The 17,904-nt window shown below is 41.5% G+C and overlaps 1 protein-coding gene across 1 annotated transcript in view; it reads left to right on the forward strand.

The window, feature by feature from the left end:
* Myh15 (myosin heavy chain 15) overlaps nt 1-17,904 on the forward strand; it is a 167,664-nt gene that overhangs the window by 138,478 nt on the left and 11,282 nt on the right. Inside the window, exons 34-38 of the mRNA XM_021185004.3 lie at nt 693-885; nt 1,726-1,929; nt 5,758-5,883; nt 8,809-8,979; nt 13,031-13,135. Coding sequence (XP_021040663.2) covers nt 693-885; nt 1,726-1,929; nt 5,758-5,883; nt 8,809-8,979; nt 13,031-13,135 — 799 coding nt within the window. The remainder of the gene's footprint in view (nt 1-692; nt 886-1,725; nt 1,930-5,757; nt 5,884-8,808; nt 8,980-13,030; nt 13,136-17,904) is intronic.

Below are 17,904 nucleotides of genomic sequence, written 5' to 3' on the forward strand. Positions count from 1 at the left end.
TCTTCTTCTTTTTTTTTTTTCTTTTATTACATGTAAGTACACTGTAGCTGTCCTCAGACCAGAAGAGGGCATCAGATCTCATTACGGGTGGTTGTGAGCCACCATGTGGTTGCTGGGATTTGAACTTCGGACCTTCGGAAGAGCAGTCGGGTGCTCTTACCCACTGAGCCATCTCACCAGCCCCTCAGCCTGCTTCTTATACCAACCAGCACCACTAGCCAAAGGGTGGCACCACCATCAGTGAGCAGTGCTTTCTCATATCAACTGTCAATAATAAAAGGAAATGCCTCACACCTTGCCCCTAGGCCAATCTGGTGGGGGCATTTTCTCAATTGAGGTTCTCTCTTCTGAAATGATTCTACTTTGTGTCAAGCTGACATAAAACTACCCAGAACAATCCTTTAATGAGTCTTAGACAAAGCTAACACAGGACCCTTGAAATAATTCTAGTGTTTTTATAATTCTATGTCGAACCTAACCTCGAAGCCTTATTAGTCTGTTATAATGAGAACAGACTCATCAATCTAATGCCAACATTTCTGTTTATAAAATGAAAGCCCTTTAAACTCATTTGTTTTTAACCTCTGAGAGTTATTTTTAATTTTAATGTGCTTCCCATAACTTGAAAATAAGAGATACCTATTCCTAATTTTGGAGTATGATGTTCTCCATACGTGTTACTCTGAAATCAGGGAGAAGCATCAGCAAACTATGGGGTCCCTGCAGTCTAATTTGGATTTGGAAGCTTCCAGCAGAATTGAGGCCACCAGACTGAGGAAGAAGATGGAAGGGGACCTCAAGGAAATGGAGATTCAGCTTTGTGCTGCCAACCGGCAGGTGTCACAGATGACCAGAGCCTTGGGCCAGCTTCAGGGTCAAATGAAGGTACTTTGCAACAATACTAAAGGACAAAGATAGTCATAAACTAAGTGGCAGAATCTATTGAGCAGTGAAAGAGAAAACCACAAATTTCACCCTTCCAGAGAGGGAACATGCTTATCTGAAAATAAGTGAAGCCCTGCCAGAATGATGCAGGCACAGGGACACATCTGAATTTGTGAGCAGGCCATTAAATAAGAAAATGGAATGGACAGAGCCTTGGCAGCCATCTACTTCCAAGTCACCATTCGGGGTATGTCAGAATGACAGTTCGATTCAGAGCTTCCTCTTGGTGGAAACAATAGGTTGGGTAGCAGTGTTTGAGGCCAACACCCAGGGGAATTTTTTGTCAAACAGACTTCCTTGAAAGTAAATGCTCTCCTGTTCTAAAGAAGATTGCATTTGTATAACCTAAGGCCCAACTGAAGCCAATAGGCTAGAAGAAATTAATAAAAGTTAGAAACAAACTAAGGAGAAATAACTGACTCCTTAGAGAACCATGAAATACACATCCCCAAAGCTCTACCCTTCAGGACAGTTGCTTGGATACTATGCTGGTCCTGCCTGCTGTCTGACTTCTAACACAGAGAGTTTAGCTTCTTGGCTTTTTTTTTATATTCCAGTCCTATTGGTGGTTGCTGAGATCAACAGCTTTCTGCCCTGTTGTTCAAGACACTTTGATTTCAGTAAACTATCCTAGAGCTGCCTTACAGGGTTACTTAGAAAATCTTTTATCACTGAGATGGAGAACTTGGAAACTTGTCTTTGTATGGTGGTCATCCCCCTGCCATGCTAACAGTTGAACTAAGAGGTATCCATGTCCCAGGCCCATGTTTTCTCTTGTAGGATCTTCACCAACAACTGGATGACAGCATTTACCAGAACAAAGACCTGAAGGAACAGGTGGCTCTGGCTGAGCAGCGCAATGTTCTTCTTCAGTCTGAACTTGAAGAGCTGAGGACCTTGCAGGAGCAGACAGAGCGTGGGAGAAAGCTGGCCGAAAAAGAGCTCCTAGAAGCCACAGAAAGAATCAATCTTTTCCATACCCAGGTAAGACCATTGAGTTCTCTCCATTCGTGCAGTCGGCTGGTTGAAAGAAGCAGTTCCCAACCCTGAGTCAGGTAGGATAGGTCCGACAGCCATGTCAAGTCGTAGCTGTGACATAAGAGGCACAGAAAGCTGTGCAACCGAGGAGCTGGTCACAACTTTCATGCCAAACGTTATGCTTCCAGAGCATGTGTAACAAAGCACCACCAACTGATGTCTTTAAACAAATTTATTTCTTCATAGAACTGGGTGCTAGTTACCTTTAGGTATCTAGGTATCAAGGTATTTTAAGAGCTATGTTCCCTCTGAAACCCACAGAAGACTCAGCTTGTGTTAGCGTCTGAGGGGTTTCCTGACTCTCTTTCTATTGATACCATTTCGGTTCTTTGTTCTCACATGGTACTCCGCTTGCCTCTTTTCTCTTGTGAGTGTGTCTGTGTCCGAATTCATCCTTTATATACAGGTATATCATATGGAATTATGGACAACCTCAGTGACCCAATATTAACTTGATTCACACATTTAAAGCCTTATTTTCAAATCAGGTTATATTTTGTAAAATATGGCTAAGGGGTTCAATATAAACTTTTGTGGACATGGTAGGAGTATAGTGCAATTGTAATGCTAAGTTTCCTCATGGAGAATGGACTGTCAGGGCATCCTCAGACAGGATGACAGAGGACAGAAAGAACATTTCTTATTGGTCTAATAGTATTTGCTGGCCCCTTATTCCCTTGTTCTCTCTCAGAGCCTTGCTTCCCAGCACCCAGGAATGTCTAATATCCCAAAAGGCTTCTGTCAATGTTCTGGCTTCTCCTGAAAGCTTATGTAAGTGAGAATTAGCAGGATTCCCAAATTATTCCTTGATCATTCGATTGTCAATAACAGGGACAGATGCCTAGAGCAACTGTGTCAAGCACCAAGCATTTTTAGGGCACATGCTACAACTTAAATAAGTATTGCTCAATATGATAAATAATAATAATGTCCTCCTTACTGCTCCCAAAAGTAATGACAAAAGTCAATAAATCATAACTATACTGTGATGAGTCCATATGGAACATACAACACTACAGAATGTCCTTAGTGATCCTAGATAACTAATTTTATCTGGAGGCATAATAGTTTTCTTCCTAGTCCAGAAAGACATGGGAACAATGGGACAAGGTGTATGAAAGAAAAAGTAAGAAAGTGGATGGAGTCAGGGACTTTGGTGGCTGTTGAGAAGGATAGACTAAAAGCAGTTGAGGACAGACTGACACTCTGGAGAGTGCTGAAAACATCTTGGGTCATTTTAGTTGCTACATTGACTCAAAAGCGCCACTGGCATTTTGTAGGCAGGGTCTAGAGACCTCCTTTGAAATACCATAAGATCCCATATCACAAAAGTACCATATGATTCCCACATCTTGGAGTCAATGTTCCCAGAATGTCAGTAGTGCCCTCAGGGTGTTACAATTAGTCCATGTCTACATTAAGTTTATGCAATGACATCATTTTTCTGGGTGCCATGGTTTAAGAAAAAGTATGCTGTAGGGTATGGATGATTGTTAGCAGGTTAACTAATTTCAACACTTGACTTTGAGGGTCTTGGTCAGTGGTAGAGCACTTGACTTGAGTCTATGAAGCCTTGAATTCAACCCAGCTGCAATAGAGAAAATAAAAACAAGAACAAGAAACATCACTTTTTTTCCTCCCTTAAGTTTTATCTCAATAATAAAATGTGGCATATTGGATCATTTTTTAAAAATTATATTATCCATTGTCTGCCATGCATAGTAACTACTGTTGACAAGCCATTTGATATGAATGTTGTAACTGATAATGTACTGTACTCCATTGTGAAGAGGACAGAAGGAGAGGGGGAGAAAAGGTGGGGGAGGGGGGAGGGGAAAGGGAAGAAGAGCACACAAAGACAACAACAGGATGTGGCTTGGAGGGAGGACACATGAAGCAGTGTATTATAGTGTGTTGCTTAGTTTTTTTTTAACATGACATAAACCAAAGTCACCTAGAAAAAAATACATCAGTTAAGAAATTGCTTCCTTTCACTTGGCCTGAAGCTAGGCAGTAGGACATTTTCTTGATTAATGATTGTTGTAATAGGGGCCATCCCACTTTAGGTCCTGGGCAGGTGGTTCTGGGTTATATAACACAGCAGGCTGAACAGCGATACCCAGTAAGCCGCATTCAACCATGGCCTCTGTGACAGTTCCTGTCTCTGAGTTTCCTGGCCTTTCCTTGAAGACTGACAGTATAAGCTGAAACAAAATCTTTCTTCCCAAATTTGCCTTTGTTCAGTGTTTTATCACAGCAACAAAGAAGCCAACGAGGACACTTAAATAATAGTGCCTTTGTCCTGAAACTTCACAGACTCATTAGCATGAGCGTTCCAGTACTCAGGTCTCACGGATCTATGAGATCCACAGCTCGGCAAGCAGATGGCTCAACAAAATCTCAGGTGCTGCCCCTGGTCACAAGACACTTGTCTAGCATTAACCCAGGAGGCATGGCACTCCTCTTAAAACCCTCTTCCTTGGAACATACAACTGAGTATAACTCACAGAAAGGATCCTCTCCACATTATACCTTAAACCTCTTCCCTCTGAAAATGGAAGATGGGGAGGCATTAAACTTGCAGACACGATAAATGTCATTTCTGTAGGAAAGTTTAAGTGACTGGTAGACAATTAAATCACATCAGTTAAATCAGTGTGTGGACTTGTGCAGTTCTTTGCACTGAGAGCACCTATGGAGTGGGCACCCGTAACACTCCAGGAATATACACTCCATTCCCCTGGACCACACAGAAGGCAATGGAAATCCTGCAGAGCACAGGGCCTGCCCCTTCACAGGATGGAGAGAAGTATTCTTTATGGTGCCGGTACAGGGCAGGCAGAACCTGTGAGGCTGGGATGCCTTCTTTCTCTGTTCGAGGCTCAATCTGCCCTGAGAAAGGCTCTAAGCAGAGAGAAGGGAAAGGGCAGTGTAAAAGGGGTGAACTGAAAGGAGAAACAAAAAGCGGCAGCCCATGCTTTTTACAGATGCTCTTTGTGCTAAGAGTTCCCATGCTCACAAAAGCTCTACTTCAAATGCAGGGCAGATGCTGCAGGGAGCTTGGCCTCCATAGAACAATCAGGAAGGAATTGGGGCAGTGAGGCTGTGGAGCACAAAGGCCCTTCCTTTAATAGAGTTCTAGGGACTGGGACTGAGCTTTCTGCAGTCTGTTTATCCACCTCCATGACCACCTAATTTTCATCCTCCTCCTGCTCTTCCTCCTCCTCCTGCTCTTCTTCCTCCTCCTGCTCTTCCTCCTCCTCCTGCTCTTCTTCCTCCTGCTCCTCTACCTCTTTCTCCTCCTCTTTTTTCTTCCTGCTCCTCCTCTTCCTTCTCCTCCTCCTTGTCTTCCTCCTCTCCCAAGAGTAAGAAGGAAGGCAAGTAGGCAAAGAGGGGATTGGTTTTCCTCATGTAGCAGTGTACTGGAATCCTCCAGGTGGCTACAGGTGACTCTGACTTCTGCTCTAGGACCCTTGTTTCTATCACATTGAAAATGGCAGAAAAACGTTCTTCAAGAAGTTAGAAACTACATCCATTTCTGGCTTTGTCATATTTCGAATCCTCCTTTCTGATCCAGGCATCCATCTCTTTTCTTCTGAGCCTCTAAATAAAACTCCTTCATTTGATCTGCCTTTTGTGCCTAAGCTACCAGCCAGAGCTGGAGAGCTTGCTTAACTGTATATGGCCGACTATGCTCAATTGCTTCTACCCAGAGCTGCTTGCCTGTGCTTTGCTGGCCTCACGTTGCCTAACTGGAATGCTGTCCTTCCTTAGAACACAAGCCTCCTCAGCCAGAAGAAGAAACTGGAGGCTGGTGTTGCTCAGGCACAGAAGGAAGCTGGAGAGATGTTGCAGGCGTGTCAGAAGGCAGAAGAAAAGGCCAAAGAGACAGCGTCTGAGGTGGGTCTGTTGTCTGCCTGCCCACGTTTGGCCTGTGGAGTTCACTCTAGCTATAAAGCTTACTATAGCTCACTGTAGCCCAAAGACAGGGCCTGCTGCAGCCCAAATGGATTCTATTGATTCCCCATACAATCAGGAGGGAGTTAGCTGACCTTGCGGTTTCCCCATTAGCCAGAACATTTAGGCCAATTGGCAGTTGTCTTCTAACCCACCTTGACAATGAGGAGGGATGATTGAAAGGCCGAAAGCAAAATCCTGTGGGGGGAAAAGTCTTTCTTTTTAGGTTAGCTATTTTTCAATTGTGAATCAATATAGTCAAGTGTTTAGAAAGAATTCTTCCTGTGCTTCCTTACAAATTTCCATTTTTCTTCAGCATGTAAGGGTTTGATGATGATGATGGTGATGGTGATGATGATCTGAAAAGAGTGGCTAAGCCACTTACATTTTATAATCTATACTACTCCTGGGATAGCAAAAGCAGATGAGGAAGTGTTTGGGGCTGGTGAACTGTATTTGTGAACAAAAAGTTGTTGTTGGTGTTACTTTTCCCAGTGGCACTAAGGGCAGCACTAGCCGCCAAACCCAACAAGAAAAGCTCAAAAAAATGCATGCCCCCCTCACACCCTCTATGAGCGGATGCTATACTTCTATCAAAACATATATCAAATGAACAGAGCAATTGAGAAAAAGCAATTAATGGAAAAAAGTGAAGTTTGTGTATTTAAGGGCCCAGGGTGGAAAGTTTCAGGCTTATTAAATGGGCCTGAGCATGATTTCAGCCTCTGCTCACCCTCTGAGGTTAAGCTTTTCTGGAGTCTATCAAATGTGCAACGATATGCATCGCTCTAACCCTGCTTTATGACGGGAAGGCAACCATCTTGCTTAGAAAGTTGTGAGAACCAAAGAGACAGGACTTTCTGCTAGATTTTACATCAACAATTATATTAATGATACAACTTTTCAGAAAAGTTAATGTTTGAGACTATGGAATGATTCCCGCTGGCTTATGTTTTCAAACCATGGGTATATAGCTGATGGTGCTGTTTTGGGATGCTGGGAACCATTAGGAAGGGAGGCCTATCTGGAGTAAGTGAACTGCTGGGAGATGAGCATCCTGGACCATCTTGTTGCTTCCTGACTACCAAAGTGATGTAACCACCCTTTTGTCATGATGGAAAAGTACCGAGGCGGGAGGCTTTAAGAAAGAGTTAGAAAACTCAACATTTTGGACAAATATTAAGGAAAGTGTACTGAGGAAAAAAAACATAGAAAGAAGCAAAAGGAAAATGACACTTTTCTGAGCAATTCAGAAAAATGAGCAGATGTATGAAGTTGCATGGCTGTGGTATGGAAGTTACTGCGTAGGAACTCCCTATATCCCAAGGGAGTCTGGGAAGGAAAGTATGGTATCTCATTAAAGAGAAAATTATCCTACACATCTGCTCTTTATCATGACCTAGGACAAGTCTTCCATCTTAGAGGTTCTTCTCTTAGCCAGTGACTGATCCCACCCAGATGGACTGTTGAGTCCTCACCCAGGCCAGAGTCTATACTCTTAACCACAAGACTATTTCACTCTCATCTAACACTGTCACAACTGCAAGTAGTTCCTGCCACCATGCCTTCTCACTATGTGGACCTGTCTTCCCTGAGCTATAAGCTATAGTAACAACTTCATCATTTAACAGATGTTTCTGTCAAATATTCTATCATGGCAACAAGAAAGTCACTAAAACAAATAGCAATTTCCTATTTTAGTCATGAACCTTGTTGCTCTTGAAAAAATTTGATATTGTATAACTTTATAAAGCAAAGGAGATCTTTAGCTCATGGTCCTGAGAGTTTTCAGAGGTTTGGTGCTAATTATGCTATGGAGAGGAATTTCTGGTGGAAAGCATTGCATTGGACAGAACACAGTGGGAAGAAGCTTTAATTTTATCAGAAAATCAAAGAGCCACATTCCCACAATCCAATTTGAGATATCTCCAGTTTACCTAAGGATCTCCTGTTAGGTGCCAACTCTTAAAGATCTTAGCTCCCAATATCACTGTACCCAAACCACACTCAGAGGCAACAAGCTGGGCAGAAAGGATTTGCTCTCGAATAAAGCACGCAAAAAGAGAAAACAGCTTGAGTTATATTAAGAAGCTAAGCCATTGTGCACAGAGCTAAGGACCAAAGGAGGAATCACAACCTACCTTCTTTGTAAGTTTACTTGTAAGATTATTTGTACACAGAATATCCGATACTATCAAATTCTTGGAAACTAAATATGTTTACAGTAGTGAATCAGAAAATACATATTTTCATATGTATTTTAGTAGGTATTTTACTATATCTTTCCTGGTGCCTTATAAGACAGCAGTTATTTGTCCTCAGTTACATGCATTTTACAGTACTTTAATCAGTTAAAAGTCATTGCTTCACTTCATCCTCTTGCTTGCCACATATCTGCTGTCTTTATGTCCGTGACACTTCATCTTTGACTTTTTCCCATCACTACTCACCCAACTCTGCTTCCATGACGACTGACTGGTTTGAGAAAGAAGCCAAGGGATTAGAGGGACCCGGGTGTAAAGAGGTTACATATATGGAGGCCAAGCAAAAACCCCCTCCCCCCATAAGATTTGGAACCAAAGCTCATTGGAATATGATAACTTTCCTACAGGATTTGCCAAGTCCATTTCCTTCCATTCTTCTTTTTAAAAGATTTATATATTTTTACTTTATGTGTACGATTCTTTGCCTGTGTGTGTATGTGATCCACAAGTGTTTAATGCCCACAGAGGCCAGAAAGAGGGCATGGAACCCACCGAAGCTGGAGCCTTAGTATGGGTTCTAGGAACCAAGCCTGAATCAGATGAAGAACAGCAAGCACCCTAACCACTGAGCAACCTCCCCTGTCCCTCTTTCTTCCTGTCTTAGGCAGCCAACATGTCAGAAGAGCTGAAGAAAGAACAAGACACTAATGCTCACTTGGAGAGGATGCGGAAGAACATGGAGCAGACAATTAAAGACTTGCAGAAAAGGCTGGATGAAGCAGAACAGACTGCTGTGCTGGGGAGCAAAAAGCAAATCCAGAAACTGGAATCCAGGGTAGGCGTTTGCTTGGGTAATGGCGGGGGCCTAACAGCCTGCATTCAAGGCCTTAATGTCCTGGAACATCACAGCTCATCACGTTGTTTAATGGCACATTCAGATGCTGGCAGCGTATGTTCTGAATACATGTGCTCGTTATTGTTTGACCTTGGGCCTGCTGATAGGGCTTTTCTGGGTCTGGTTGAAAGTTGTCTTCGCTCTTACGATGAATGACAAAGCATCTTCCCCCATTCACGACACCAGTTCTAGCCTCTTCACAGGGAGGATGGCCCACTCTACCCAAACACACCCTTGCAGTCTTGCTCTTCCACTGATGTTCCCATCATTTTCTCTAAAGAGAACACCTGTTTCCTAACAGCTAATGGAAGGGGAGAAGAATACATCCATGATCCAGACAGGCTCTGTGCAGATACAGCAAAGGCTGGCACGAATGATATGAAATCTACCTTAAGGGACTTTAACAGCACTTAATGAAACCACCCTAAAATGGGATTTTTAGGATTATTAAATCAATTCCAGTGATTATGTGTATAGTAAACTTCACAGAAGTTAAAATACTATTCTGCATGGATTTAATGGCTTAAAGGGGGCTCTGAAAAGAGATATATATACTTAGGTGTATTTCTGGTACATCTCTATAATGGGATATCAATATAGACTCAATCAATACAGTGATATTGGCTAACAAAATGAGGAAGGTTTCAGTAATAGATTCTGGAGCTCATAAGTAATAATATAAAGATAATAAGAGTGTTACAAAGTGTTCATAATCTTCTGATCAAGAAAAATAGTAACAGGATAAAGACTAATAAAAATAACTAGCCCTAAGAAGAGATCCAAAGAGATATAAGTTAGATCTTTGAAATTCATGGGTTTTGGTGTTTTGATGGAAGAACCATGTAATTTTTATGTTTCAAGTCAAATAAAACCCAAGTTTATTTCAAGTAGAAAAAACAAAAAACAAACAAACAAAACAAAAAAACAACCCTGGGCTTGAGAGATGGCTCTTCGGTTAAGAGCACTGTCTGCTCTTCCAGAGGTCCTCAATTGAGCACTGTCTGCTCTTCCAGAACTCAATTCCCAGCAACCACATGGAGACTCACAACCATCTACAATGGGATCTGATGCTCTCTTCTGGTGTGTCTGAAGACAGCTATAGTGTACTCATATAAATAAAATAGATTTTAAAAATCCATCCTTAATAATTAATTCTAATTGTAAAAAAAATGTATATGTGTGTGTATATACACATATAATCAAGCATAAAATATAAACAAAGAATTATTCCCAGTGATCTTTTGCATATTGCTTTTTAGTATAGCCCTTATGGAATATGCCTTAGAGGTAAACAGGCAAAACTCAAAATCAAAGCAAAGCAAATAAGCAAACTATATGTTTCATTTCAAAGTAATGACTTTAAAAATATTTTATTTAATATTCATACATGCATATAATAATGTGTTTGGGTCAAATCCACCCCTATCTCCTCTCTACCAATTCCTCCCCTATCTACCTACTACTTTCCCTTCCTAACTTCACATGGGCTCCCTCCCCTCTGTCAAATGCTCACTGCATCCACTTGGTGTTGCCTCTATGGACATGGGTAGCATCATCCTTTGGAGCATGGGTAGCCTCTCAGGATCTGTGTCCCTGTAGAAACAAAGTAACAACTTCAAATGGTAATGAGATGAATATGATATTTAATCCATAGCATATATGGAACCAAGATTTTAGTAAAGAAGAAAAGCATTTAATTATGTTGTACCCTTAAAAAAAATACATGAATTATCCTGGCCTTTTCATCACCCATTTAATACAGTAGGTTTTCATTTTATTTCCATGTCTTTGCATTTTATTGCTGTGAAGAGAGCAGGAAAATTCTTATAAAGGAAAACATTTAATTGGGGCTGATTTACAGTGTAGAGGTTTAGCATATTGTTGTCATGTTGGGAAACATGATGGCATGCAGGCAGACATGGTGCTGGAGAAGGAGCTGAGAGTTCTACATTGGATCTTCAGGTAGCAGGAAAGAGAAAGAGATACTGGGCCTGGCTTGAGCATTCAAAACCTCAAAGCTCAACCCCAGTGATGCAAGGCCACACCTCCTAATAGTGCCATTCCCTATGAAGGCATGGGGGCCGTTATCATTCAAACTACCACATCCACAATTATTATTTGTTAACTCTTATCTTAAATCAATGGCAACTAGCAGTGAGCTGATAACAGATGACACTGAAGAATTATAGACTTAAAAATATAATTAGAATATCATTTTTTATCAATTTTCAGTCTTATAACAAAGTATCTGAGATAGGCTGATTTATAAACAATAGAATTTTATTTGGCTCATGCCTTTCCAGTCAACAGTGTGTTTCTGGTAGCTATTTAGCTTCTAACCTTCTAACCAGGGCCTTCTTGCCACAGAATAACATTGTAGGGGGCATCACACCACATGACAAATCAAACAAGGTCTCTTGTACTAATGTCACTAAACATGCTGATGGGGTTGGTTTGGACCTTTATTTACCTCATCTAACTTTAGTAAACTTCAAAAGCGCCCCCTCCCAATATACATGAAAATTGGGAGTTTAAATTTCAGACACATAGATTTTGGAGGGATATACTCACACAATAATTTTCATTACTCTTTAGAATTACATTGAAAGGTCATTACAAGTGAAAATAAATGGCAATTAGGATTCTCTTCAGTGAAGCACCTATTACCATGAGGTGCTCTATGGATGTTTCACAACCAAACAAAAACCAAAATGCCTTAAACACATCCTTTTATAAAGAGTTCTGTTGGCCCGTATCCTTACAAATAGAACTGTGCAGATCCTTACTAGCTACCTGTCCAGAGCATCCAGAGCAGATGTACTGATGGTCTATCCACAAGGAAGCTGCACATCTGCTAACCTGCCTGCATCTTCCCAAGATGCAGCAAAGAGGGTAGCTTGGCTTAAATGGATGCAAGAAGTCCTAGCAGGAAGAGGGATCAGCCTGAAGAAGCTTCTTCATGCCTCAGTGGGCCAGGCCTCAGTTCTAAGATGGCCATCAGACCTTATGAAGAGGTGACATTTTGGTCAAGGAGAAGCCAGGGAGTGACACATGAATGTCTGAGAGAACGTTCCATCAGCAGAAACAGCAGCTTGCAGCCTCTCAAACCAAGGCTCAGGCCGCCTGCCTGCTGATTTCTCTCCACAGCAGTTGACATCCTTCAACGGACTCTATTGTGATTTGTTGAGTTGGCTTTACCTCATGAGCAAGTATGCTTATTCACAGGAGAGATTTGTGCCTGTTTCCTTCATTGTTCTAGCACTGGGGTATAGTGAATAGTGGACACTGTTCTCAGTGAAAAACATGATAATTTTACTTGTACGACTTGATACACAGGAAGTTTCCTGCTATACTTCTCCTGCAAAGCAGAATTGTAGGCCTGAACATGGCATGGATGTGACAGAGACCAAGGGCAAGAATCTGAGAGGAACATGGAGAAATGAACCCAAGATGAGGAAGTGTGGGACAGACTCTTCAACACTAATTCAAGCAGCTTGCTGTTTGTGCTCACAGACAGCACCACCCCTCTCTCCAACCCCGACACAGACAGACACACAGACACAGAGCATACATATATACACACACAGATAATACATGTACAGACAGACAGACACAGAGCATGCATACATACACACACACAGCATACACAGATAGACACACACACAGGCACAATTATGTGTGCACATACCCATACACACAGATGTGATTTTGCAATGTTGTAATGTAAGAAGAGAGGCTTCTCCTTTAATTAGTTTTTTTTTCTAAACAAAGTCAAGTCTTAACCATGCTTTTATGAGCCCGCATATGTTAAGAGCCTCATCTTGGGTGACTTTGTTTTTGTTTTTCCAGAAAGATTTATTTAGTCACTACCAGAAAGAAAATGGGCATACTTCCTTAAACTATTTCATTCTTCAATATACTCTCCACAGGGTAACTAACTGTAGGACAACCTTGTTACCATCCTGTGGGCTGAAGTTACCTCTTATTATAGGTGCGGGACCTGGAAGGTGAACTGGAGAGTGAAGTCCGGCGCAGTGCGGAAGCCCAGCGAGAAGTACGCAGACTGGAGAGAGGCATCAAAGAGCTGACCTATCAGGTACTCCAGGAAGCCATTGTCTAGGCTATGGTTAGGGTCCTCCTGCAGCAGTATGAACCTTCATGACTGAAATGGCCTTCTGAGACTCTGCAGTTGTGTCAGTAGTGAACATTTTCTTGCCCTGTCTTTTTCTCTCCATGGCTCAGGTCTATCCATTTCCAGAGCTCATAGGGAGAGGTGGCAAGGTGCAATTGAGGTGAAAAGCTATTTATGCCATCTCTGCTTTTTTTTCCCAACATAGTGTTAGTGCACTGTCAGAAAGATGCTGATTGAAGATAACACGTAAGTGAAGTGATTGGCAGGCACTAAGAGTGGCCACCTCACCAGCTGATTACATGGGATGCTAACTGGACTGGACTCTTTTGAGGAGTTTTGTTCCTGGGGCCAGATGAAAATGTCTGTACTGCAACGTGACATTTTTGCTGAGGCTTACTGGAGCCAACCTGTAAACTAACATTAACATATGCTTGAAGCAAATACTTGAAAGTAGGTAGACAAGTTTCCTACTTATAAGCAATGTAGTTCTAAGTCCACGACGTTCTTCCTCATCTACACTCTGACTTCCCTTTCTCCCAAGACCTCTGCTGTTGAGTTGGAAGTCTGCTGTGCTAACCAGGCTGTCCTATACCTTATGCACTCCAGCAATCATGCTGCCCCAGCCTCCCCAGTGTTGGGACCAGGGGACTGAGCCACCACATTCAGCTTTTCTTTCTAATGGAACAGAGCCCCTGATCTGATCAAGGCAAAGGGCATTGACTGTTCTCCACTCCAGGGCACAACATCTTTCTAGCACCCAGTTGGGATGTATACATTCCTGCGTTGCTAAAGGACAAGCATCTATTTTGAGAAGTAATGCTAGGGAACATGGCACTTTAGTGGTGATGTGAGTATCAACAGAATATTACAAACCTAAAGTCTGTAGTCTAGCACACAGGGAAGTTGCTCTCACACTAAAACCTACACAGCATGTCACTGTACTTAGTTTGTCACAATGTGTCATAGTGCTAAATGGTTGTTTATAAGCACGTCTAAACTTAGAAGGCAAAGAAAAACATGATATAAAATGTTTTTATTTATTTATGTAATTTAAATTATTTTATTTATTTACAGTCCCGTCATTACCACCTTCAGTCCCCCTCACACAGTTCCTCATCCCGTTCCTTCCTGTCTTGCCTCTGAGAGGGTACTCCTCCACCCAGACCTCCCCTTTCCCTGGGGCCTAAAGGCTTTTGAGGATTCAGCATATTTTCTCCCATTGAGGCCAGACCAGGTAGATCTCAGCTACATATGTGCCAGAGGCCTCCGACCAGCCCCTGTGTGCTCCTGGTTGGTGGGATCTCCCTGGGGTCTGGGTAACTTGAGATTGCTGGTCTTCCTATGGGGTTGTTCTCCCTTTCAGCTTTTTCAATCCTTCCCCTAATTCAACCATAGCGGTCCCTGACTTCAGTATAATGTTGATGAAAGTATCTGCTTCTGTTTCAGTCAGCTGATGGTAGGTCCGCTCAGAGGGTAGCCATACCAGACTCCCACCTGTAAGTACATCATAGCCAAGTAGTGTCAGGCCTTGGTGTTCCCCCATGAGTTGGATCCCAAGTTGGGTCAGTCATTGGACCATCTTTCCTTCAGTCTCTTCTCCAGTTTTGTCTCTGCAGTTTCAGACAGGAACAATTCTGGGTCAGGAATTTTGACTGTGGATTAGTAACCCTGACCCTCCACTTGAGGCCCTGTCCTTAAGTGGACTCTTAATAGTTCCCTTTTGCCAATGTTGGGCATTTTGGCTAAAGTCACCCTCAATGGGACCTGACAGTGTCTTGATTCCTGAGTCTCTGGTACTCTGTAGAGGGTTCCCCATTCTTGGCCATCTGGGATTCTCTCCTGTCTCCTCCCCCCATATCTGATTCTGTTCCCCTTTTCCTTTACCCCTCCACTCTCCTACCTGGGTCCTTCCCTCCCTCTGCCTCTGGTGATTATTTCTTTTTCCTTTCTAAGTGGAGTTGAGGCCTTCTCACTTGGTTATTTCTGTTTGTTACAGTTCTTACTGTCTGTAGGTTGTATCCTACGTATTCTGTACTTTTTGGCTAACATCCACTTAGTGAGTACATATCATTAATGTCCTTTTGGGTGTGAGTATTCTCACTCAGGATATTTTCTCGTTCCATCCATTTGCCTGCAAAATTCATGATGTCCTCATTTCAAATAACTGAATAGTATTCCATTGTGTAAATGAACCACAGTTTCTGTATCTATTCTTCCATTTAGGGACATCTGGGTTGTTTACAGCTTCTGGCTATAACCAATAAGGTTGCTATGAGAATAGTGGAGAATGTGTCCTTGTGGTATGATGGGGTGACTTTTGGGTATATGCCCAAGGTGGTATAACTGGGTCTTCAGGTAGAACTATTTTCAATTTTCTGAGGAACTGCCAGATTAAAAATATTTTTTAACACCCTAAAATTATATCCCTTATACGTAGGGGATTATTATTAATGGATCTTAAAGAATTGGAAGTAACTTAGCTGAGAAAATATATGGGTTCTGGACATAACCACACAGTACTGTGAACTTAATCAGTACTGTATATTGGCTACCATGGATTTATGAAACAATATTTTTAGTTTTCCACAGCTTAATGATTTACTTTATAAATTTTAAATATATTTTAATTTTTGACTCCTAGTAACTCCCAGTTCTTAAGCACTGTATATTTCCCCTTTTATATCTGTTTTGTTTATTTTTTCATTAGCATGCACAGTAACCAGTTTCCTTATGGCATCTTCATACATAAGTTCTGCTTGGTTTTCTCCACCGTGTTTTCCCCCACTCCTTTCCCATCCTCTAGCCCCACTCAGCTCTTCCATTCCAAATAGTCCCTTTCTGCTTTCCTATCACACATGTTCTATTACCCTCTCCACCTGTCAACTAGTGCCTCTTTGTTCTCATTCCTACCTTCCTGATCTCTACCTACTCAACCTCCACATAATCCTTGAAGATTTATAGGTAGAAAATAATAAATGTATCTCAGAAGCTAGCATCTGTGTATGAGGGAACATATGGTGTTTGGCTTTCTGTGCCTGGGTTTTCTCACTCATATAACACTGCCAGTTTCATCATTTTCCCGAAAACTTTATCTTCTTTATAGCTTAATACAGTTCTACTAAAAATATGTACTACACCTTTATTATCCATTCTTTTTATTTTTGTTTCATACTTTTAAATGTTCCTTATGAGCATATATTAAATTATACAGAGTAAGAGGTCTCATTATGACATTTTCACACATGACCATAGAGGATTTTTACCTTATAATTATCTTGTTGTTAAGACACACATGTTAGGAGCTGGAGAGATGGTTCAGCAGTTAAGAACATGGGCTGCTCTTCCAGAGGATCTGAACTGCTTGCATGGCAGTTCACAACTGTCTGTGACTCCAGTTCCAGGGTTCTGACCCTCACACAGATATACATGCAGGCAAAACACCAATGGACATAAAATAAAAACAAATTATATAAGGAGAGAGAGAGTAGACACATGCATTAGCCTAGGCCTATACTGGGTCATGCTTGTTAAATAAACTTGTCCCTGCACATCTTGTACCACTATGACACCATCAGAAGTTACACATGTGGACTTTCATCTCATGTGACTGTAACTGTTTCTTCTGAAATACTCACTGCAAGGATCCTTTTGATTTTCCACTTGAGGAGGGGCCTCTCTCTTCAGAAATCTGTCCATGGTGATATTCTTGGCTTCTTTTTCTCATTATATATTTGCTCGTCTGCAGATAATGATCATGAACATTCTTTTGTGTTCACGTAAACCTTTGAGTGTTTCAAGCTTTGCAAGGAGCTTGTTGAGGTCTCAAACGCCTTTGTTAAATTCACAATGGCCTAGGAATTGTCTTAGGGCTCTTCCCCATTGGCCTCTTGCCTTATCTTTTCTTCAGTCATACAATCAGTAGGAAATAACTTTTCAGCTGTGTTTTAACTGGTTGACTACCAGCATACCCACAGGATGTTGGTGACCAAGTGGTTCTTCAGTGTTGGACTGTTTCAGTGTTGAACACATACTCCCCAAAGTTCCTTCTACCTTTGTCACATTATGCAATATAGCTTATTCTGATAAAAGGCCAAACTCATTTTAGGCAGATTGTTAAAGCTCCTTTAACAATGCTAATGCAGGGGTTTAGGGTCCTGATTCTAGTTCTAGAAGTGAATAGAAATGTCAATATCTTTTTCCCTACAGCAGGAAACAGTGTTCTGAAGAAGGCAGGACACTCTGAATGTACCAAATAGTCTAACTAAGCTAAACTTAAAACCACTTGGACACTTGTTTAAATCTATCTATCTATCTATCTATCTATCTATCTATCTATCTATCTATCTATGTATCCTCTAATTATTTTTATTTTATGCATTTTGAGAGTTATATCTGCATGTACATATATACACTGTACGTATGCCTGGTGCCTGAGAATTTCTGAATAGGGTGTTGGATCCCCTTGAATTGTGGATAGTTCTGTACCATGTGGATGCTGAGACCAAATCTATGTCCTCTGCAAGAACAAAGAATGCTCATAAGCATTGGGACATCTCTCCAGTCACTTGGACAGTTGTTTTCTGAATACACGGTTCTTTTTCTAAGATGAGCTTGACATTGTTTTAAACAATGATCTCTGGAAGTCAAAGTTGGTGTGGCTAAGAAAGTAACCACCTTAGAGACATGGCATTTTGTGACTCTGTACTACATTTGAGAAACTGCCAATTATGATG

Source organism: Mus caroli, unplaced genomic scaffold (assembly GCF_978045245.1).
Source record: "Mus caroli unplaced genomic scaffold, Mus_caroli_1 scaffold_17, whole genome shotgun sequence".
In the NCBI taxonomy this organism is placed as follows: Eukaryota; Metazoa; Chordata; class Mammalia; order Rodentia; family Muridae; genus Mus; species Mus caroli.